The sequence below is a fragment of the Talpa europaea genome (assembly GCF_964194135.1).
Source record: "Talpa europaea genome assembly, chromosome: 15".
Lineage (NCBI taxonomy): Eukaryota > Metazoa > Chordata > Mammalia > Eulipotyphla > Talpidae > Talpa > Talpa europaea.
Genome location: NC_140083.1, coordinates 14,711,710 through 14,736,866, shown reverse-complemented (window position 1 = coordinate 14,736,866; position 25,157 = coordinate 14,711,710). Strand labels below are relative to the sequence as shown.

The following is a 25,157-nucleotide window of genomic DNA, read 5'->3' as shown; positions in this document are numbered from 1 at the left end:
CTTTTTTTGTTGTCTCTCCTACATTTTCCATCTCCCTTCAATAAAAGATTCTCCATAATCCCAACATTGCCATTCCCTGCACAAAGAATCCTGAGAACAATTCAATATTGAGAGAACTGAAAGGAGACATAATATCCCATTCCCTCTCTCTCTCCAGGGCATTTGCAGGCCGAATAGCCATGCTTTCTAGAACATTCTGTTCACGTTTTTCTTTTGTGTGCTGCAGCATAGAATGTTTACCGGAGGCTTTTAAAGACAGAATCCCACAAACAGTTGAGAAAAATATTTAACAACCAAGGCAAAGCAATTATAGACAAATTTTCACCTCGAGATTTTCATCTTAGGTGTGGGAGGCAGAGAGAAGCCTCTTAACACATCATTCTGAACCTAGAATGAGGATGAAGAGTTGATCTTGCCAACGGTTGTCAACAAAACCACAGCTCTGCATCCATCACATCCTAGGGTGACACTGCAGAGCAGATGCCCATCTGAATGTGCTGGAAGAACAGCTCCAGTGCTATGGCTCACATTTCTGAGCAGTGCTCTCTGGACACGCTAGACATGGACATTCATACCAAAAACATGGAAAGATCTAAACACGACAGATCTCTCTTTTCAAGTATTTGTGTCAGGCAGCTTTGTCATTTTCAGCTATTCAAGGCCACAATATGAGATGACACAAGTAGTCCCCATAGTGCAATTTTGCACAAATATGTCAACTTGGGAGGAAATTAACATGAGGTGGAGTTCATACTTCCCCCTGGCTGCTGCCTTGTCATCCAACCAACCTGACCTTATAATCTAGTCTTCTATTAATCGTTTTCATTATGATTTGGTTCTTACATGGTAGTACGAGGTCACTTCTTTAACCACAGACTTTCTGAGTGCAGTGAGCAGACATAACTCAGCACAAAGGGATAACAAGGATCTGTGTATCTATGTTCCAATCCCAGAAAGGTCTGTTTTCATCTAGTTCCAGTGAGTAGGGAATAAAAGCTGTGGCATAAAATGGTAAAACTCCAGTTAGCTTTGGATAATAGGCATCCCTCGTTAGCGGCTGTTCAACACTAGAATGCATACTTGATATGGTGAAAGGCAAAAACATCACAGAGGCTTTCGATACCTTACCTGAGCCATCTGCCTCTCCAGTTTTGATCGGGGAATATCATCAAAGTAGTTTTCATTTCGTCTCCTCCTTGCATCGCCCTGCATGATAATGTGAGGAACGTCTAGGGAGCCACCAGTGGTGTAAGTGCTTTGGCTAAGTGATGGAGACAACTGAGGAGGAGTGTGATTACCACTGGGTTCCTGAATGGAAATACATCATGAAATAAATACCATGTTCTTGTGGCTAACCTTTGGTTTCAAAATTGTGAAATACTGACAAGACAAACTGCAGGGGTGGGGAGTCATTTTTGAATCAACTGTCAAGGCATGGATGACATCCCACCATTTTATGAATGGCCTGATCTAAGCCCCTTCTTTTCCTCCTAAGTATTTTAGGTCAAAGGCTTAACGTATAAAGAATGAGACTCAGTTCTTTCAAACCAGCACTCTGAATGACCTCAGGGGACAGGCGGGGGGGGGGGCTGGGCACCCCCGCTGCTACTGAGTTGAGTTTATAAGGGGAGAAACTGTGTCTTCATGCGGACAGGGTTCTCACCAGGGCTCACGCCATGATGAGAAAGCTAAAATAGGACCTGATGGGTCTTGATCCTCCATCAGACAGTGGTCTGGCGACCGGGCAAGGGAGAGGACACAGCACGAAACACAGCATGTCACACGCACAGACTGAGAGCAATGCATATAATGACAGAGGATGCGTTTTGACAGCAAAGACAACTCAAGCTGAGGGAAACTGGTCCAAAGTAAGTTTAGGGGTGCAGAGAGCTGGGCTCCAGTGTTTGCATGTCTGAGGGGGACTGCATCATGCTGATTCTACAGGCCACCTCTCTCCCCAGTGTTCTGGAGCTCTTTGGACAGATTAAAGTTCTGCACCTTTTCTTGGGTATCTATGTCTTTGACCTAAATCTCTTCCAGGGAGCCAGAGGGAGAAGTTCAGAAGGGGATGGAAACAGAGTAAATAGAGGGGAACTACTCCTCTAAAATGTCATCTTAGGATGGCTACTCTGATGGGGCTCCCCATCATGTAGCAAAATGGAGACAAGATAATCATCCTTGTCTAACCTCATCCCCCCACCCTAATTTTCTTTTGAGGTTCCTCTGATTGAGGGAGAAAAATCAATCCTATTTCTACTTTCCACTAGCCTTCAAATAACCCAGTGCATCCCAGTTCCTCCAATAAATCAATTTTCCCCACGGCTCCCTTCTGAAGCCAATTGTCTGGCATTGTGTATTTTCTGCTCTTTTAAAACTGAATCAGACTCACAATCTTAACTGTTCCTCCTCTGCCTGCTCTACCTGACCCTTTGCTATCCTGACCGTAGTTATGCAATTTGCTGAAGTTCACAGATTAGAGCCAAACTTTCACTGTGTTTTGTGGCTATTGGTTCTATCAAAGTGCCAGGCTGGGGCTCATTTATTATCGCCACCTTTCCTGACACTCGCAGAACGGGAATCAGGAGCAAGCAAGTGCAGGACTAATGAAGAGAATGGACTTGGAACTCTCCAACTGGTGATGGAGATCCCAGCTTTTTGATGGATGTTAGACAAATATTAGAAAACTAGTGATGTCCACTAGGCCACCTTGCTTCCGTTTTGTCTGACAACTGCTTCTCACTTTCTCTCCTCTTGCCTTCTGGCCTTCCTTCTCTTTACATTGTACTTTTCTCTCCCTTCTATGGTTTCTCTCTAGTTTTCTACCCCACAGTTCTAAAATAGAGCTGAAATGGTTTATTAAAGAAAGTTCCAGGTCCTCTATTCTTAACTTTTGAAGTGGGTAAAGTTGCACAATTTTTACTGCTTAAAAACCAAAAGACCCTAAGGTTAATTTTAAATTGATCTTTACTTAACTGTGGTCCTTGATTGATTTTCTTTCTGTGGGTTTGAGGAGTTTGACAGAAAACTCATTTCCTCTCTTGGTGTAGTTGGGAGTGTGATGGGCATAGCGGGAGAGGTTTGTCGGATGTATATCTACATCTCAAAAATATATACTTAACCAATGGAGAAAATTCAATCTTGGCTTATAAAACACAATCAAAAGTGAGTTGTTTTTATACAGATAAGGGAAGCCATCTGGAAAACAGCCTGCATTCCCTGATCCATTGCTTCAGTTACTTCATTTTTGTGTACAAAATAATTTTTCAGGATAAGAGCAGAGAACAAAATAAAATGCTGGGCACTTACCCTGAGGGTGATGGATCGAGGGGGCTTCTGTGGTGGATCCTCGTGCAGTCTGTCTCCCAGAGATGCCAAAATGCGTTTCCTGTGGCCAATCAAATTGATTTTTAAAACCTGAAATTGAAATGACAAATATTTAAGGCTTAAATTTCAGTTGAGAAAAATAATCTCTAGAGGTCTTAAATGATGAAGGAGATAAAAGACGTTTGCACAAAGTCACCTCTACACCGTGAGAGATGTGCTGTGAAATCAGTTTGACTGCTCAGGTCCAGAAAGAGGAACAGCTTCTAGAACATTCGTGTGGCCAAGCCGTGGGGAAGGCGGAGCAGGCCGGGGCACAAGCCCCTCTAACTCACACTGCCTTAGAGTCCCATTTTTGCCTCGGCAGTCACAAGATCTTTCTAAACTCTAAGTCAAGTCTTATCCCTAAAGCTGAAAGTGCTCCAATAGCTTTCCATAGCGCTTAAAATAAAATCTGAGTCTGGGCCTGGCCTGAAGTCCTGCAAGGCTGGCGGTCCTGACTCCCTGTCCCTTCCTGCACCTTCTGTTCTTTTTTCCTCTCTCTCTACCCCCCTCTCTTTTCCTCGGTTCAGGGGGCTCCATCACACTGGCCTCTGTTCTGTGAACACTCCCTACCATTCTCACCTGGGGGCTTGCGCACCCATCCATCTGGAACATTTCCCACCCCCCTCACTAAAAGAATCATTTCCTCAGCTCCTGTGATGTCTTTACCCCGTGACCCATGTTTTATCCTCTGAAATAACTTGACTCACAGGTTTAGCTTTTGGGTATGCTTCTCCCTCAGGGAGCTTCCTGAGGGCGGGGTCTTGCTATGTCTCATCACTCTGAGTCCCCAAAGGCCCAAGGCAGTGCTTACAAGGACAGGTGCTCAATGAATAGGCAAGAATGAATGTTAATGTAGAGGCAAGCAGCACAGTAGGCTTAACCCAGCACTGCCTGCTTGAGGGAGACTTTGAGTTTCCTCAGGAGGGGATTTTTGAGTCCGACAGTGTGACACAGGGCATGTGGTAGAAAAGACTGGCTCAGAGCCTCAGTCCCCACCTGCTCAGCCTTTCCAGCCCCCTCCGCAGCCCCATCTGGAAGGCTCTTGGATTTCAATCAGATTTGCTTGATTCCAAAGTTTTACTCCAAGGTAAACTATAAATTGGGGCATATCTCCAAATATTACTGACTTCTAACAACAACGTACTATAAATCCAGGTATTTACCTCTTCCTTGCCCAAGTGTCGTTACAGGCTAGAAAACTAGTTCCCAAAAAGTGCTACCTGTTGTGTAAATGACAACATTCCCCCTCACCCCCCCTTTTTCGATTTTAAGGGAGAGAGGCAGGATACTCATCTGGACACTCATCAGGGAGAACCTTGGATTTTTATTTGCCTCTTAGGGCTGTTTTACCTAAATGGATTTAGATTTTAAACTGGCATTTGTTCTGTTCCTTTTATGTCTAATCTCCGTTCCTGGCCTGCTGATGATGGGGATGATGTGTTAATCAAGGTGAATGTCCACATGCAGCACCCCCCTATGATTTTATGACCTTCATCTTCCCAGGCTGATGACTCCTAATCCTTACAGCTTGTTTTCATAAAGTTCTCTTTTTTCAATTTAATTTTCATTTTTATAGGTATTTATTACATCATCCTTCATTTTGGTACAATGTATGATTTCCCCATGGAATTCCCACCACCCACTCACCCGTGCACCATCACCATAGTCCCTTGTGCTCTTCCCACCCCTGTTTTGATCCTACTCCCTTCTAGCCCTGCAGAATGTCTCTGGTTTACAGTTGCCTGTTGATTTTGATTTTTACTTTATTATCATTATTTTTTTTCCCTGATCCCTAATTTGGTTCCTCTACATTCCTCCTGTAAGTGAAACCATCCCATATTTCTCTTTTTCTTTCTGGCTTATTTCGCTGAGCATAATCCCTTCCAGCTCCATCCACGTTGCTGTGAATGGCATGAGTTTATCCTTTTCGATAAAGCAGGTTCTCTTTAACATAGACTGCTTCGGCTGACTTCCTCTCTGCCTTCTCCTATGCTATTATAACTGCTTAAGGTCTGCTGAACAAGAGCTCTCGATAGTCCAGGTTTAAGAGACCGATGGCTTTACATCAGAGTGGGGTACTGTTTTCTGCATTTAGTGGCACCTATAAACGACCTTTTTAAACCTTGCTGATTTCCTGTTGGCCTTTTAGCTGTAGTAGGAATAACCAGGGACAAAAATGTATGCTGACTGTAAAAGAGCTTTTAATTTGGCTATAGCTGATAGTTCAACATCCTTTTGGAAGAATGGTTTCAATGATTTTTTTTTCTTAAATTCCTTATCTTACAGTTGTCCATGAAGCCACCCATCTGCCACCCTTCTGCCCACTCACACAGCCTTGTCATTCTGCATTTATATCAGCTAGCTTGGCACTTCACTACCTGAGGAGCTTGGCTGTTTTAGCAAGTGTGGAATTTCACCATAAATTCCTTCTTTAGGATGATTTATAAATATGCTAACTAAGTGTGGTCCTGTGCTGATGATTTGCGGGCAACACTGTTTATAAGATCCAGAGAAATGCCCTTATTCTTGCATTCTCTCTCTTTAAAGCATCAAGATCAAAGAATTCCTCCATTTCAGAAAAATACAACATTAACCTTTTCAAGTGCATTTTGCAAGTCTAAAATCACTACATTTACTTATTCCTTTTTATTCTTATTCTCAATTACTTTGCCAAAGGCATCTCCTGGATAAAAATTCCTACCAAAATTTCCCCACTGCCTTGCTCCCAGTGGGTAATTACTGGTCTTGAAATACTGATGGTGCTACCTTGGGCCCCTGTAAAGTAGTACATTTATTTATAGAAATAAAGATATTCAAAATTTTTTGACAAATGCCTGACACTAATTTGCAAATAACTGGTAAAGCGAGCTGCTGTGACCTCCTTTACTGCTCTTGGTTTACTCTCCTACAACTCAATTTTGGACCAATACCTGACTTCTTTCATCTCAGTTTTCTTGCTTATAAAATGAGGACGTGAAGGCCAATCTCAAGTGTTGTTGGGAAGAGGAAGAGAGAAATTGTGAGAGTAACACAGTGTCTCGCACAAAGAAGATACAACTGTCACTATGTGCTTGTTCCAGCTAGTGCATTCAAAGTGTTAGTCCTGTTACAAAAGGATGCATGGGAGTCCTGACCCAAGACACAGGAATGTGGTTGTTTTCATAAAGTTAATCATGTCAAACAACTATGTGGGCTCTTCGCATAAGGAGATCTGGGTAACATTGGAAAGACCCTCATTGAAGTCACATGTACTGGTAGGACTGATTCTGGCCTCTAATACTAGTTTAATCCAAAAGAGTGCATATTTTTATCTCATGCACCTCTTATCTCTAAGAAGTAAACTGAGGCAGTCGTCTACAGTGGAATTTCACTAATGCCATCTCTATAGAACTACTTACAGAAGAGGACTGATGGGTTCATGGACAGATGGACAGAGAGATGGAAAGAGAAAATTAACAGAGTAATGATTCATGTTAAGAACACTTGGTAACTTTATTAGATGTGATCCCATATCACAGAAGATATTGATGACGACTACCATTTATTGAACATTTGCTATGTTCTAGTTTTACATGCCAGAGGTGCTAGAAACTGCTCAGTGCACTATCTACATGCATAACTATCTCATTTATTCCTTAAAATTACACTATCCTTCCAGTTTTGCAGATGCAAAACCTGAGACTCAGACATTCTGGTCACATTGCTAGCAGGTAACATGGCTTCGATTTGCATCTGATTCTTAACCTGCTCTTTACCCTTATCCTGCTCTTCTTGCTGTTAACCTCAATACCTTTTGGCCTTAGCAACATTATTGGTTATATTGTTATGATGCTCCATAAGCTTTTTCTTTTGATTTATCATGTTCAAAGCATTTGTATTGAGTCTTGAATCTGAAAACACTAAATATAGCTTCAGTTTTGGACAAAGTTCATAGTAGGTTAAAACTACAAGCCAATAGAGCTCAGGCAGGTATATTACAGCATTTTCTGTGACATGCATATATAGACAAAAACCCGGATGCTCTCAGCTATCCCAGATTCAGTCTGAGTGGGTTAACAGTGGAGCAGTAAGGAGAGTAATATTTGACTTTCCAACTCTCAAGTTCACAATAAGAAATACAATTAAGATAACAACAGAGAGAAAATTCCAAAGAAAGTTAGTCATTATGGAAAAGTCAAGTTGAAAAGGTAACTAACAGGATTTGACTGAAGTGAGAACAGCTTAACATTTGATCATTGTAAGCAGGAGGTATTCCCTTCCCCCACCCCAAGAAGCCTAGCTGAAGACCAGTTAGCAAACCTTTAGTTTTCAAATATCCATATCAATGGTTATGATTGTTGAGAATTCTGCATGGTATTCATTCCTGCTTGGGTGTAAGTTAACTGCAGGTAAGAGGAACCCAGTGGGAGTGTAGGTAATGGCACCATATTGGGGATTTGGCTATTCTAAGGTGTTGACAAAATTCAGTTCAACTGAAAAAGCAATATTGAGTTTCTGTCACAAATTCTCTGGTGGCTTCAGAGGGGGAACTCAGAGAGACTGGGCACCAGTAACTACATTGTCAAACCATTAGCAGGAGAAAAAATTACTATACACATGAGCATAAGAATGGGGATCCGACTGTTGAATTCCAATAGATAAGAAATAAAAGTTATTGCATGTTTTCTTAATGGCTTTTTTATTACAACTATCATGAGACATGTGGGCCAAAGGCAAGGATTATTGTTGCAACACCACAGGCCTGCAGGATATTAGCATCCATTCATCAGAGTTGTAGCTGCTTCTAGGAATCTTCTCCAATATCAATTAACAGGACAACTTCAGAAACCCCATTGCATATCCTGGCAATAGGAGAATAATTGTGCCGGACGACAATGTTGTAATATTATCATTGTCACTTATGTTTCTGGATTTGCTGTGGGAATTCTGCTAGATACTATCATTACCCTGGTGCTGAATAGTTTACATCAGCAACAAAGATAGTCAGTATGTCCTTTTTTCCTTTAAATTTAATGTGATATGAATTAAACATGTTAAGTTCAATGTGATGTAAATTAAACATGCTTTGATAATAACAACAAAACTGCTTTCCTGTTGTAAAGACAGAAAATACAGAGAAACAAATAAGAGAACAAGTTATCGACAGGTTATTAGCATGACATGTATTTTTCATTTTATCCCCATGATTATATTTTGTGGTAGCCATAACACCAATGCAATTTGTACCCTAATGTGTTCACACAACATTAAAGCCACAGAACTTTCCTACATACACATTTCTCAGTAGACATTTTAAGTAACCCTCAATATTACTGTGTTGTTTTGAGATAATCATGTCATGATTCATTAACTATTCCCCTCATTGGCTCGTGCTTCTTTTTGGGATCTCCACCGATGCACATGCTAAAAAAAAAATTCCTATCATGCTACTACAATTTTCCATTGTCCTTGCCGCGTTGTCACAGACACAGTGTGAACACACCACAAAATACTGCAGAAATGCACACAACCATGACAAGTTACGCAGAGACAGTCTGTCTCCATGTTGCGCATGAAGCCTCAATCCACTTAATGCTGGACCACGTCTTCCAGGGAAAACCACAAATCACCGAAAGCTCCTCAATGTCACATTTTGCATTTGTCGTGTTTTGGAGTTCAGCCTCAGCTGACAGATATAAAATAACACATGTAGCTGGAATCCTCCAGAAGTAGCACAGGCACCAATGCTGAGTGCATGAGTGATTCTGGTTATCACAACACCGGGCTACATTCTTGTATTTTTAGGTTTTTAATGTAGGGAGGGATTTTATTTTATTTTTATTTAAGTGGTATTTAGGATGGAAAAGTTTTCGGGTCACCCTGTATTTGGACCTCCTTCCATTTTAAGTGGGTTGATGAAGACCCTCTTCTTTTTAGAGATATTTGTCAACTAAGGGCTGCAGCTCCCATGCTATTCCAGAGAGCTCATCTGGCTTCAGCGTTGGTGTCTGAACAAAACCATGAGTGTTCTGAAAAGTTCTGGCATTCTTAAATACCCAGAATGGAAGTTGAGTTGGGAGTTTATCTGCTTTGTTCTCATCTGCAGAACTAAAATTGCAATTAAATGTGAATGATTTTCCCCCCTCCTTAGTAATAATTTCTAAACACTTTCCACCCATAAGCATTAAGGCAAAATGCCTGTGTGTCATCCAATTTCAACTCCCACAATTCCAGAAATCCTTGGTTGAACTTGCATCTGATTTTTGATTGTGACATTTTCTTTCTTGTTTCATGGACTGTAATAACCCATTTCTGGTATGGCTGATGACTAGAAGGCCCCTAAGCAGAAAGCCATGTATTTGGTTCTTCCCCTAACTCTTCTTCTGCTAAGCAATCCTTGACAACTCTTTGTTGTGATATTCAAGTGATAATAATTTTATTGAGCAAGCATTTATTGGATCTCTTTCACATATAACCAACATGTTATGCAATTAGTGAGTCACAAATAAGAAACAATATGCCTCCTGTAGGGTTCTCAATTCAGCAAAAAATATTTATTTTAAAGAATAAGGGTGTGAGACTATATATCTATTATCTATATTTTTATGTATCTATTTACCCACCCACTCACCCATCCATCAAATTTACTCCCTCCTTCCATTATCTGTCTGTCTGTCTACCTATCTACCATATCTACCATCTACCTATCCAATTCTCTTTCTCTCTTAATCATATGTCTACACAGCCTTCCTAGACTGAAAGGAATTTTTGTGGATTGAATGAGAAAGACTAGAAGAATGTGCTGGAAACTATAAAGTACTAAACTAAGGCATTACTTTCAAGTATAAAAGAAATGCAAAATTTTCTTCTCCTGCCCTTGAAAGACCCTATTAGCAAAAGTTTGAATATTGTCTCTGTTACCAAATGTGCTAGTGTGGCTATGCCTGGGTAGATTTTTGATCAAGACCACATCTTCCTCTCTTCTCTTCCTTCTCCCCTATTATCTAAAACTTTTTTAACTCTAACCGGATAAATATCTTCCATGTCTCCATCTGTGTCACATACATCTTTTTTCCCCCCAAATATACAATATGTGTGCAAGTTCTAGAATGTCCTTGCCCTACTTTTCATGAGATTCTTGCAAGGATGAAATCAAAGTCCACCTAAAGTCTCTTCTTGTTCACCCTGGATTACAACAACCTTCCTCTTTCTGAATTCTCTGGTGTGTTCCGGCTGCCCAGTGCTGGTGAGAGCAGGTCCACACATCACGGTGTGTATCTCCAGCTCTCTCTAGGTGTGTATATGTTTTACCTGTTGAGCCAGAACATAAGTGCTGAAGGTCAGATCTGCTGTCACTGCACCCTAGTTTCTAGCACACAAGTACACCTTAAATGGGCAAGCCTGAAAACTCAAATCTGACCCCTTATGGGGAGGTATTGACACAATTTTGTTCAACTGATACATAACAAATGAAGGAGGGGCAATCTCAAAAACAAGGGGCATCTGAAAAACACCTCCTACTTCTTTCCTTTGCTACTCTCAACAGTTTTCCATTCCCCCTGCGTTAGAGCCTTACTTCATTTACACAGTCTTGTCAGTGGTGCTGTAAGATTTCCTTACTTCCTACCATCTGTAATTCCTGTCCCTTACCTCCAACACTTCAACTGACAACAGCAGCAGCAGCAGCAACAAAATATATTTTCCAAATTTTCTTTTCCTTCTGCCATTAATTTTCAAAGCAACTGCTACTAAATAAACTGCAAATAACAGTCTGTCTGACAATACCATCAAAATACAACTGTGCTAACTAACCCATGGGGAGGAAAAGAGGTTCTAAGTCATACGGCTTCAGAGATTAACCAACAGCGAGAACTACTAAGCAGTGAGTGAGAGGGAGCAGGGGCGATGTGTGTTTTCTGAACATAGCCTGTCTCAATAAACAGGAAGTACTAATTATGAGGAAATGAGATAATCTTTGAATGGAGAGAGAGAGACCTTAATGGTATAATTGCTTCTGAACATTTAAAGGTTCTGGAGGTAGAAAACCTTCTTTTATAATCAATGAGAATCTTAGGTTTATTTGTAAAGCTTTCTAAATTACCTCTTGATGAAGGTACTAATTTTTTGATTATATTTTCACATAAACATTGCTGCAGAAGGTTAAAAAAAATACAAACAAACCAAGCAATCAATTCCTAACTAATTTCCCTATATGTTACTTTTCAGTACAGCTTTACTTAAGGTAGGTTTTCATAGGAGAAATTTGGTTTGCACAGCTCGATAACCCAATCATTGGGTTTGTTGAAAGTAAAATTTGTTACAAGGCGAAAATGGGAAATACGTGCTATATCCCATATCTGAAGTCATTCTTGGAGACGTGATGATGGACTAATAGCATTTGAAAGCTGCAGCTACCTCTGCAGGACTGATACATAATACGCCTGCATCTTAAGATGTAAAAAGGCCACAGTTCTGCTGATATTTGCTAAGCATGCAGGATATTTATGGCTACTGAGGGTATTTTCCAACTTTCTTTCAGCTTTTGAGATTAAAACTTATGATTTATTATATCGTAGGACCAATGCACTTAGCATTGTTAATGAAATTGTTTAACACAATTATTAACAAATGTCTGTATACTGTAATTTAAAGTAAAATATGCAAAATATATGAATATACATATATTTATAGAAAGAACCTTTAAGACAAATTGAATTGGAGATTCAATCTCCAGTTCAATTTGTAGGTATGTGAGGGAGGGTCTGGTTATCCAGTTTTTGGATGATCAATAGTCTCCTTTTCTGCTGTGTCACTGCCTTTTTCTTGTTGATTAGCTACATTAATGGCATATAACACCCCCCCCCATAGAGGACAGAATAGAGAAAGAGGCAATGAATTCAAACAAGTCAATTCTGTTTCTTGTCAGAAGCTCTGATAAAAGAACTTAGTGTGGGAGGAGGTAAAAATCTAGCTAAAACTAGCTAAAATTAAGGTTTTAAAAATGCATCCATGGATTTTACTTAGCCTAGGAGTTTCTACTGCATATTAGAATTAGATGTTCAATGTATTGGCCAATCCAACAGAAAGGATACTAAGTATATTAGAGCAAAGTATTTCTAAGGAAGACAGGTGTCTTACACAGGAAGGTTCAAGGTGAGAAAGAGTAGGATGATAGTGAGAGGTAGATTTTTAAATAATCCCTTTTCTTTCAATGTCTCCCTCCCTCTGCCCCCACATTTGGTTATCTGCTTCCTTATTTCTGGAGAATCACATAACAGAATGAAACTGGGAATTACTATATATTCATGAGAATGGCTAAGATGAAAACCATTGATAATACCAAGTGCTGGTGAGGATGTGTAGAAATTGGAAGCCTCATATTGCTGGTGGAAATGCAAACTGATGCATCCACATTTGGGGAACTGTTGGTCCTTACATTATGACCCATATGTCCTTACATTTCTTACCATATGATCAAACAAATCCATTTCTAGGTAGCAACCCAAGAGAAATGGAGACATATGTCCACAGAAATATTTCTAAATGAATGTTTAAACAACATTATTCACATAGCTAAAAGCTGGAAACAACCCAAATGTCCCATCAATGGTGAATGGATAAGAAAAATGCAGTATATTCATATTCATGCAATGGAATACTATTCAGCAATAAAATGGAACAGACTGGCACTGACAAACCTCAAAGCATGATGCTAAGTGAAGATACATAAGCTTACATATTGTATCATTCCATGTATATGATATTTCTAAAAAATATAAAATTATACATAGAGAAAGCATATTCGTGGTTGCCCAGGGTTGGAATGGGAGTGGGGACTGACAGCAAACAAAGGCCATGAGGGAAGTTTTCAGGGTGATGGAAATGTTCTAAATCTGGAGCCTATTGATGATTGGACCACTGCATAACTTCATAAAGCTCATGGAACTATATTTAAAATGGCTGATTTTTAACCTTGCTAATTATATTGCAATAGTTATTAAAATGAATAATGCTGTAAGAAAGCATTCAATATTGTGTTCAGGAAGTGCAGTATAAAAAAGGCCATTGAGGGCCTCCCTGGTGGTGCATGGGGTTAAGCACTGCACTATGAAGCGGTTTGCAGCCTCTGCAGCATGAGTTCAATCCCTGGCCAGGGAGCAACCCACATGGCGCAGCAGACCTCTCCTGTCTTGCCCGTTGCTCCCCTCAGCAGTGTATTTCAGTAGATCTGCCTGTTCTGCTCCCGACTCTGTCTCTGGTGGATCCTTTCACCCCTGCACCTCTGGCTTGTGCCCCAGCTCTTGTAAGCAGAAATGAATAAATCTTTAAAAAAAAAAAAAGGCCATTCAGGAAGGTTGTGATTCACGTTGCTCCAGAAAGAAACCACTGTCCTCCTGGAGGTACTTTTAATCAGCTAGACTCAAGAATGGATAACATGGAAACTGTAGAGTCCAGTATATCTCCAGGGAAGTGGGATGCAGAGGGTGGCTGTGCTCCAGTGTAACAATATTCCTTGTTATACATGTACAGTAAGTTAGTACTGACGACCTCCTTGTTTTAAAAGGCTTAATCCTCCCAACAATGACACTTTGGTAAAAATGTTTATGTTTTCTAAATGCTTACAGCAAATGGCTTGTGAATGTTTGAAGACTGTCGTGATCACTAGGAGCCAATGTGGGGCTCTATAGGTATAACAGATCATGATAATGACATTCCTCAAGAAGTAGGAAATAAGGGTGTAGTCTAGACATTCAATTAATCACCTCAACAGAATGAATGGAGACAGAATGACTTCCCAGCCCAGAGTCAATGAACTAGATTGGCAATTTTGACTATAGTTTATCCAGTGATACCAAACCAAGCTAAACAAAGAAGGTATGTGTGGGGTGGGGTGAACATGGAGAGGGGAGATTCAAGCAATGAAATAATGGACAAAAGACAATTAGGAAGCCTAACCTTGGCAGCACTGTTGGGAGAAAGAGCTTGATCCCAGAGAAAGCAAGCTCCTTGATCATGTAATAGGTACTATATGTCACGGGCGGGGGGCTATTTCATCAGACCTCATGTTGAGACATATAAGACATTTCTAAAAGCTCACTTTCCTCCAATATCAGAAAGTGCACCAGTAAGTAGTGATAGAGTGAGTTTTTTTTGGTACCCAGATACCAGGAAAGGAAGTGCTGAAGACAGGGGTGCAGGGAATCTTTTGACACATTTAGAGAATCCTGCCCACCACTGCATGAATAGACTGGAGAGACTGTGGCTGCACCATTCGAGTAAAATCAACTCCATTGAGGCATAAGAATTTGTGCAAGAGGCCATAATGATTAAGTGTGGGACTTATTGTCAGGGAGATGAAGATAGAAAGCTTGGTTCTGGCACTTACTTATGACTTTGGTCCAACTTGACCTAACTGATGCAAAATAATAGGGTTTAAAAACCTACTTACAACTTTGAATCCGGAACTAAATGAACTACAAGCATCCAGCATGGTGCCAGGCATAAAATGAGTCTCAATAAACGGGAACTTCATACAGTGTTCTGATGAAGTCTGGTTTCTGAACCAGAAGGGCTGAGCCAACCCTGGAGCTCTGTCAGCTCATCCATGCAACATGCATCCAGAAGCTCGCAGTGACTGGCAACAACCCCTGTACCCTCAGCCACTCTTCAGACATCAGTGGTCTCATTAAAATCAGGTTTTGGCTGCATAACTCAATTTCCTTTTTTGGACAAGGTTATTAGTATGAAGTTGACAGAGCAGGAGAATGCCACACAGTGTCTATGACTCCAATAAGCACTTGATGAAGTCTTTCATTATCTATAAGATGGTGGGTTCCACGAGAGAAAAATTGTGGATTCATAGCCGGTCATACATCTACACCCGAGAGGTTTGATGAACGACTCTGTCACAGCTGGTAGGGGGACCAGCTTGAATTGAATTCCAAAGGCTCTGCCCCTGGATCAGCTTTATTCAATATTTTTATTAATGGCATATAAGTAGATATAAGAGGAAGGTTTATCAGATTTTTCAATGACATAAAGCTGTGAAGGGTATTTAACACAGTGATAGGCCAATGCAAAATTCAAAATTCCCTCAACAGGCTGAAAGGCTAAGCAGGCAATTTAACAGGGATAAATGTAGTGTTTGACATTGAGATTTCAAAAGAAATCAACTCTGCATGTTCAAGATGGGGAGAGACATGGCCTGCCACAGTTCAGAGAATTACCTGAGATTTTATGTGAATCCAAGGCAAGGTTTAGCACAAAGAATGCAAGAGTAAGACTCAGAAAGGGAAGGAAACACACAGATAGAAAGTGACTTTACCAAGCTAATCAGTCCCTTGCCATTATTCCCAAATGCCAGTGCCAAAAGAGGAAGTCCTGGCCAGGAAAATGTAGTCGAGAATTTGAGGGCAATCGGAAATCTCTGTCAGTCCGTAATGATTCCCAGATAATGAAAACATTTTTTTTAATTAAGGTAATTTCCAAGGGCTGCATTAGTGGCTCAGTGTTGCATATTTACATGATAAAACCTCAATTACCTTTACATAATGAGATGGTGTGTTAAGTAACCTTAGTATAATGATATGCCTATAGAAGGTATGAAATTTTCACTTAATTCAATTATTTAATCAGTGTATCTTAGGGTTAAATGACATCCCTCCCCTCTCCCCCTGTTTTTGGAGGCCTTACATAATATATATTACATATTCTTTCTAAATATATAATATATAATTTATATATTTCTAGAGGAAGTCTCTAAATATACTTAATATATACATATATATATATAACAATCTATATACATGCAATATAATATAAAACATTTCTCCCTCCCCTGTTTGAGTGCAGTTTAGTGAAGGTGCCTAACTCTGTCCTGCACACTGAACACTGTGGTTGTAAGGCAGCCCTGTCAAGGAACCACAGCACTCTGCAGAAGGCAGCGAGGAATGCACAGTGACCCCAGCAGCACCCCAGAAAGTTTTGCTCTTTATGACAAATTCCTAGGAGCAGTTGGTTGTCACTGTCTCTTGCACTAAAAGCAAAGACTGACAACATTAGCAATCTAAAATTCCAGTTAAGGATCAAGAAGATGTGGTACATATATACCATGGAATATTACTCAGCATTCAAAAAAGATAAACACATGCAATTTGCAGCAACATGGATGGCGCTGGAAGGGATCATGCTCAGCGAAATAAGCCAAAAAGAAAAAGAAAAATACCGGATGGTCTCACTCATAGCAGGAATCTAGAAAACTTAAATAAGGGACCAGGAAAATGAATAACTATAAGATAGTGAAAATCAAAATCAACAAAAAACTATGAACCAGAGACACTTTTAGGGGGGCGGGAGGGGAGGGATTGGGGTCAGAATGGGGGGGCTGCAATTGTATGGGGAATATAACAATAAAATTTATTTAAAAAAAAAAAAATAAAAAAAAAAAATTTTCATTTACAAATACAAAAATTATTTTTACAATTGTTATAACAGTAATATGAAATCAGAAGTTACCACACAAATCAAGAAATACATATACAAAGGATATTAATAACTAAGTCATTCTATAATGGCAACAAAACACTGGTTTAACTAAGTAAATAATTCGGCAGGCCAATCAGTATTTTTGTTTCTGTAATGCTGAATAAGTAGATTCACTGAATTATTATATTATATATTGTATTTTAATATAACAATAATTATACTAACATAATTATACATACATATTTGAGGTAAAGCGAAACTAGTACCAAAAGTCTTAGAAAAATAAAAAAAAAAAAAAAAAAAAATAAAATTCCAGTTAAGATCTCTCAAGAAATTGAAGAGAGAAATTCCATACAACTCAGATATTCCATTTCTAGGTATTTATCTGAAAAAAAAATTAATTTGAAGAGATATATGCATTTCCCACCTCTTGGTGAGAACGTAAGCTGGTGTGACCGCAATGGAAAACAGCATGGAGGTTCCTCAAAAAATTAAATATAGATCTCCCATATGATCCAGCATTTCCACTCCTAGGAATCTATCTGTAGAATATGAAAACACTAATTCAAGATAGTGCTGTTTATGGCAGCATTATTTACAATAGCCAAGATCTGGAAAAAAACTAAGTGCCTATCAACTGATGAATGGATAGAGAAGAATTTGTGTGTGTGTATTTAAAAAAAGGAATATTATACAGCTCTAAAAAGATGAAACCCTACCTTTTGTAACAAACAAGCAGGTGAACTAAATAAATTAAAAAATAAACTTTGGGGGCCTCCCCGGTGGTGCAGCGCTTGAGCGCTGGCTTGTGAAGCTGCCCGCAGCCTCTGCAGCACCAGCTGGATCCCCAGCTGCCGGGCAAGGGTCCCACATGGTGCGCAGACCTCTCCTGCCGTCCGCTGCTCCCCTCAGCAGTGTACTTCGGTCCTTCTGCCTGCTCTGCTCCCTGCTCTGGCTCTGGTGAATTCTCTCACCCTCCCGTGCTTCTGACTGTACCCAGTGCTTGTGTAAATAAATAAATAAATAAATCTTTAAAAATAAACAAACAAACAAATAAATAAATAAACTTAGGACTATAAGCCCAGTTGGTGGTTACCAGAAGGGAAGAGAGAAGGGGAGGTGGGGAAAAAGGGTACAATGATATGATGAAGGAAAAAAAAAACGGACTTTTAGTAGTGACCTTAACACAGTTTACACATGTTGATTCTCAGTGATGTATACCTGAAACCTAATTTTATAATGCAAAGTTACTTCAATTAAAAAAATTTAAAAAGTGGGCCTCCCCTGGTGGCGCAGCGGTTGAGTGCTGGGCTGCGAGGCTGCCTGCAGCCTCTGCAGCGCCGGATTGTTCCCCAGCTGCCCACGAGGGTCCCACAAAATAAAATAAAATAAAATAAAAAGTTCCAGTTAATGGAGGTTTTATTGTTAAAAAACCAGCCCTGTTGGTGGGGGGGGGGGGGGCTTTTAAATTTTCTCTCCTTTCTCTGCACCCAGGCCAGTTATGATTCACGAAGCAAGAATAATGAGTGGTTACAGTGATGGGGCAGCTCCAGCTGCTGACTGTGCTGGCCCCCACCCAACCCTCCCCATTTTGGCAAGGAAAGAGACAGCCATGGTGGTGACTGCTGTAAACTGTCTTAGGAAGATGGGGAAAGAAGAGATGTTTTCGGAGGTGGGGGATTCTTTGGGGGGCCAGAGCACTTAACTGTGACAAAGTGGGACACTTCCTTCAGGTTCTGAAGGTATTTGAGCTGTGACTTCTTTTGCGAAATGTCCCTCACCGCTTCCCATCTGGTGAACCCTCTACTCATCTTCTAGTAGTTAAGACCAATCAAACATTTCTTTGGTGAAAGAGGAAATGTCTACCAACACCCTTGGGTGGAAGTAGGTGCTTCCATGTTTTCTTTCCTAGAACAAAATCTTTTTTTTTTTTTAATTTCTTTTTTTTTTTAAAGATTCATTTATTTATTTATACAAGCACTGGGTATAGTCAGAAGCACGGGAGGGTGAGAGGATTCACCAGAGCCAGAGTGGGGAGCAGAACAGGCAGACTGACAAAATACACTGCTGAGGGGAGCAGAGGGCGCGACAGGAGAGGTCTGTGGTGCCATGTGGGACCCTCGCTGGCGGCTGGGGATCAAACTGGCACTGCAGAGGCTGCAGAGGTTGCAGGCAGCTTCGCAGCCCAGTGCTCAACCACTGCGCCACCAGGGGAGGCCCTAGAACAAAATCTTCTTGAAGGCAGAAAGTCTTATGCTTGTATTCCTAGTAGGGAACATGTTAGAAAGTGGCTCACAAAAACACCAACACAGTTTACCAAAAGAGAGATCACAAAAAACAACAGCAATGGATCTTTTGAATGACAGTGTCCGTACTTAGCACAGTCTGCAAAAAATGTGGTAAATGAATTTTCTTAGCAAGTTTTGCAAGCTTGTTGATCAAATTTATGAGCTCAAGATACGAAAGTGAAAAAAAGAGCAATGACTTCTAAAAAGTAGGTGCTGAACTTTCAAATGGAAAAGTAATGTCCCCACTTGCCAATATAATTCATATAATTTATAAGCCTCCAATGAAATTCAAGCAATAAGCAATGATTTAATATTTGGTAGAAAATGGGGTTTAATATGTAATTGTCACTGAACTCGTTACCTACATACAATGTCATTCACACAGTGAGGGATTTTCTATTTTTTCCGCTTCAAGATGATTGTATTATTAAGCCAGAGAGAAAACAACATGATGAAAAATTGGTAAACTACCCTGACATTGTCCTAGAATGACAGTATGGAGCATGTCATTAATGAACTAATATAAAATCATTCACATAGCAGGCACTTGATATCCATGAAAAGCATAATTAATGATGAAAATGTTATAGCATCAACACTACACCTACTGATTACATCAAAAGTTTTCCACGCATGCTTAAATTAAATCTTCCTGCAGCCTTCTTAACAATATATATATATATATTACATTATTGTTCATTTTTGTAACAATGTATGCTTATATGCTTTCTCTTTTTAGGTGTATTCCCCATAAAATTCCCACCAATTCACCCATGAACCATCACCATAGTCCCTTGTGCTCTTCTCTCTCCTGTTTTCATCCCTCTGCCTCCCTCTTCTCCTCACAGAATGTCTCTGATTTATGATTACCTGCTAATTTTGTTTTTTTTAAATTTATTATTATTTCCCCCCTGATCCCTTATTTGGTTCCCCTATAAGTGAAACCACCCGATATTTTTCTTTTTCCTTCTGGTTTATTTCACTGAGCATAATCCCTTCTAGCTCCATCCATGTTGCTGTGACTGGCATGAGTTTATCTTTTTTGATTGCTGAATAGTATTCCCTTGCATATATATGCCACATCTTCTTGATCCAGTCATCTATTTTTGGGCATTTGGGTTATTTCCATAGCTTAGCTATTGTAAATAGTGCTGTAATAAACATAGGGGTGCAGGTATCCTTTTGAATCAATGCTTTTGTGTCCTTTGGGTAGATTCCTATCTTCCTTCAGTCTTTTTTTTATTATATTAAAATTTTTTTTTATTTTTATATTCCCCCTACAGTTGCGACCCCCTTATTTTGACCCCAATGCTTCCCCTCCCTGCTCCCCACACCCCATAGAGTGTCTCTGGTTTATAGTTTGTTGATTTTGATTTTTACTTTCTTATAGTTATTCTTTTTCCTGGTCCCTTATTTAAGTTTTCTAGATTCCTGCTATGAGTGAGTTCCTTCAGTGTTTATGAAATTTAAGTCATTTGTGATTTTTGATGAAGAATTTAAATGTTAAAGTTCATTTCCAATATATGAAAAAATGATTGTTTGTTACAAAACTATACTAATCTCAGCTTTCTAAGGAACTAACATTATTTCAGGCCAAATGCCTCCAATGTTGAAATCCCACATTGTAATTCCTTGAGATGAAAGTGGCTTCTTTTTCCCCAGCATTTCTTATTTTTGTTTAGGTTTAATCTCTTCTCATTAAGGTTCATAAAAAATGATATTTATATCCCGTGAACATGGACAGAATGTGTTGAAGGCTCCCTGCAGGAAAACCATGAAGAGAGGTAAAAAGCATTGCTGGATCCTTAGCTCTTAAACCACAGTGTCTCTTAAGAAATGTCGCATATGAGAAATGCTAATTAAGAAGGCTGGGGGAAAGAGATGCTACCTTTCCAAACACAACATTTAAAAAACAAGTATTATTAACATGGTGGTTTTATGAAGCACTTGAATCTTACATAAGTATAGCTTATTTTTTGCTCCCTAAAAAAAGACTGCATTTGGGCAAACCAAAAACTGAATAATTTAAATTGTGAGTTTGAGGGAAAAATGCATCTAGCCAGGAATTTAATAAAATGCAACTTTTCAAACACTTTTTTTCTATTTTACAATCATTTATATGACTATTTGCAAAATCTCTAGTCATGTAGGAACTGAAAAGATGGTTTTAATTTAAAATAGTAACACTGTTCTCATTTATGAGGCTTTTGGTAGGGAGAAAAGGTTTTCTAAACGATTCATCTCAATATAAAAGGTCTTGAATTTGACAGTGTTTTTACTCAGAATTTGAATTTATTCCTTAGAATGGCCTTCTGCCTAACATGTTGTCATTACACAAGGTCAAATAGATGTATATTTCTGGTTAATCTGAATTGACTGCTAAGCAATTTATTAGGAAGCTGGAGGATCTGAATTGATCATTAAGAAAACAGAACAGGGGCCTCCCCGGTGGCGCAGAGGTTGAGCGCTGGGTTGCGAAGCTGCCCGCGGCCTCTGCGGCGCCGGTTCGATCCCTGGCTGCTCCCTGGCCACCTGAGGAGGGTCCTGCATGGCGCGCAGACCTCTCCTGCCACCCGCTGCTCCCCTCAGCAGTGTACTTCAGTCCTTCTGCCTGCTCTGCTCCCTGCTCTGGTGAATTCTCTCACCCTCCCGCGCTTCTGACTGTACCCAAGCATGTATAAACAAACAAACAAATAAATAAAATAAATAAAACATGCCTCTCTGAAAAAAAACAAAACAAAACAAAACAAAACAAAAAAACAGAACAAATGGGCTTTGTCTGATTAGTTCAGGTTACCTTATTAAATCATCATGCCTGCAGAAAATATGCTTGACTTCCAAATGGGGCAAAATGCCACCTCTATGACATGCTTACTGTTTAGAACCCTAGCTTAATTTAATAATAAAAAATAAATTTTCAAAAGTTCAGCATCAAAGCGTCTTTTGCTGCTCATGTCTTTGTTGAATTTCCTCTCAGGAAGTGAAAGCTCCTTGCTACCACGTTTCCTATTGTGTTTTCCTACTGTGACAACCAGATACCTTTGGAAAGACAACTAATTTGGGGATTAAATATCAGAAATTAGAATTACCTAGTTTCCCTATAGCAAATACTGTTCCAAGTGCTCAACTTGATCTTTGATTAAAAATTAGGCAGAAAGTTTCCTTTGGAGACTGGTGTTACTTTTCATATAATATAAGATGATGGAGACCACAGAGGCAACATTTTGGGGGTGGGAGGAGGAAGATTTTCTTAACTCTCTGCCCAGTCTGCTAATTCTTCTACCTTCAGAGCATCACAGCTGTCCAAAACCTAACCTTACACCGAACAAGTGAACATCCTTTTACCAAGTGCTAAGTGCTAATTACTTTGGCTACTTAAAGTACAAAACGCTCAAGGAAGAGAGCTTATTAAAGAACCACAGCACGATTTATAAAAGTCGGTCATTGTGTCCTTGACAGAATTGTGACAGCCCCGTAGTTGCAGATCCCGACTCAGAGTCACGTCTTGTACTCATAGCACACCAGCAAATACGTACTGAGGGCTGATTGTGTTGATGATGCGACATTGTTAGGAGTACATGGAAATGGATGTGACTTAACTAGCATCTCAAAGAGTTCCTGGTCTAGTGGGAAAGATGAGAAATTACTAGACAAAGTGACAGATGCTCCAAGCTAGTATGTTTAGTATTATGAAAGCACAGGGCAGGGAGTGACAACCATCTCTCCTGGAGAGAGGCTTCGTGGCCAAGAAATGGGCTTTTAGGGATGAGTAGGAGTTTTCCAGATGGAGGACTAAGGAAAGGGAATTCCAGGTAGAGGAGATAACATGTGCAAAGGTGTGCAAGACCATGTGAGCTTGAAGTGTCTACTTAGGGTTTTAAAATTTTTTAATGTCCCTATTTATTTCTGGCCAGGGATAATTACATTTTGGTCAGGGAGTTGTGAAGATGGGTTGCAGCCATATTTAAGGACATTCTAAAAGAATCTGGTCTTTGAACTTAATTAATTAGACAGCCCATGTAAACAACTTAGTAAAATGCCTGGTACAGAGCATGTGCTGAGTTAATTCGGGCTATTTTTGTCATGTTGAAACCTTTGGGAAACCCACCAAGGTTTTATAGAAGAGAAAGAACGAGGTAATAGTGGGTTTATAACAACAAATCTGAAGTCAATATTGAGAATGGCATGAGGAGAGACGTCCATAGACAGTACACTGAAATAACTGGAGTGAGGATGAGGCTTGCTCACTACTGTATTCCCAGAGCCCAGAAAAGTGACTTGATGTAGTAGGTGCTCAATAAACAGCCATTGAAAGAATAAATGAATGAGGACGAGAGGAGGGAGCAGATCTGAGATATATGGAGGTGGCAGAAAGGGAAGGGATGATGAATATTGAATGTAGGTGGTAAAGGGGGGGCATGTATTTAAAAGGGTGAGTCTGGAAAATCAGGCTTGGGAGAATGCTGTAAAAGGAGGAACAGGTTTGAGAGGTACGACAGCCTCTGTAAATACCACCTTCCATGAAGTCTCCCCTGGGTGTTGAGAAAAAGTGGTCAAGGATCCTCACCCAGGGGCTGTGCTAGGGCCTTCCTTGTCACTTTGCTTAATCCCCAAGCACTCTGTAAGAGCTTGGTATTGCTGTCCCTTTTTATAGGCAGGGAAACAGAGGCTCAAGATAACATTTTAACTAGGTGGCAGAAATCAGATTAAAAATATACACCTTTCTGCCACAAAACCTGTGCTTTTATCACTCTACCATATTGCCTCCCCTGTTAAAAATGAACATTTGAAATGTGGTACATCCCATATTCAGAAAGCTCCTGGTGGGGAGAAAAGGAAGAATTTTGCAAAGAAACCAATGCCTAACTTCTGTTAACTTTTTGCTTCATTAATAACCCAAACCTGTCTTCCTCTTTCACAGCTAGTGCGAGAAACCAGAAAAGATGTGAACATTTTTAGAAAAACGTAAAGCATTCTATAAAAGCAAGGTGACACCTCCCCCCAAAAAACCCAACCCTCAAAGCAAATATGTTCTGATTCTTGATAAGGAATTCTAGAACGGTGCAGAAGAGAAAGAGCTGCATGGAGGCTGCGTGTCGGGACTGCTGGCAGAGGCATCTGTCCAGCTATGGTTCAGAGAGCTTGCAGAGCTGTTTTTCTGTCTCTACAGGTCAATCTTTCTAAAATGCAAAAATCTGGATTTGAGGTTCAGGAAATCTTAGTTTCCAAAGTCAGAGCATTTGCAACTCTATCACTTTTTATACTTTTCTCAAAAAGCCCTGGTTCTGAAAAAACCTGAATTGATACCACCTGTGTCTGAAAAATTCCCTTGGGACTGGCTGGGGCAGTGTCTGAGTGGTCACTGGGAGGGATGTGCTTTCTCCTTGTGCTGGACAGAGACTGGGACCATCACTGGAGGCACGTGGAGAGCACCATGACAGGTCTCTTATTCCCACCCAAAATAATCTCGCTGAGCAGAGGCTGTCCCCACTTCTCATGGTGGCCACAGTGCCTACCAGGAGGGGTTCGCTGTCACTGAACTGCTTGCTGTTTACAATCTTTCCTCTGCTCCTCAAAGGGGCGACTCCTGCTTCTCATTCATTCTCAGCTTAGACATCAGCCCACAGGGGTCTCCCATGCGCCCCTCCATAGCAGTATGTCCTTCCCGTTGCTTCCTATCCCTGCACTCTTCAGTTTCCACATGATTCTTTCTAAAACTGACAAGCATGCATTTGCCTGTCTGCCTATCTGTGGGCTCCCTCCCGCACCAGAATGGAGATGTGAACATTTTTGTTCACATGAGGGCAGGGCGTGCCGATTTTTCAGCCCAGTACAGATGAAGGCCAGTGGGATTTATTTGTTGTTTAATGAACAAACGAGGCTACCCCTGAGAGGGTGAGACAAATGACAGGAAAGCAGAAGGCCACTGCACCCCTGGGCACCTTGCTCCACAGGCTCAGTTACCCGCTGGCACCAGCTACCGAGCAGAGGGTTGGCTCACCAGGGACGGAGCCACCCCTCTGGTCTCATCAGCAAGAC

At 40.3% G+C, this 25,157-nt stretch overlaps 1 protein-coding gene across 17 annotated transcripts in view; it reads right to left on the bottom strand.

Moving 5' to 3' along the window:
- ANKS1B (ankyrin repeat and sterile alpha motif domain containing 1B) overlaps positions 1–25,157 on the bottom strand; it is a gene marked incomplete at both ends in the record, with an annotated part of 793,016 nt that overhangs the window by 65,237 nt on the left and 702,622 nt on the right. For 8 of the 17 annotated variants that reach the window (XM_084256217.1, XM_084256227.1, XM_084256226.1 and 5 more), the window contains 2 exons: positions 1,129–1,308; positions 3,307–3,414. The exons of 4 other annotated variants lie outside the window; for them this stretch is intronic. In XM_084256217.1, coding sequence (XP_084112343.1) covers positions 1,129–1,308; positions 3,307–3,414 — 288 coding nt within the window. The remainder of the gene's footprint in view (positions 1–1,128; positions 1,309–3,306; positions 3,415–25,157) is intronic. 5 more of the 17 variants (XM_084256233.1, XM_084256218.1, XM_084256219.1 and 2 more) reach the window with 1 other exon arrangement.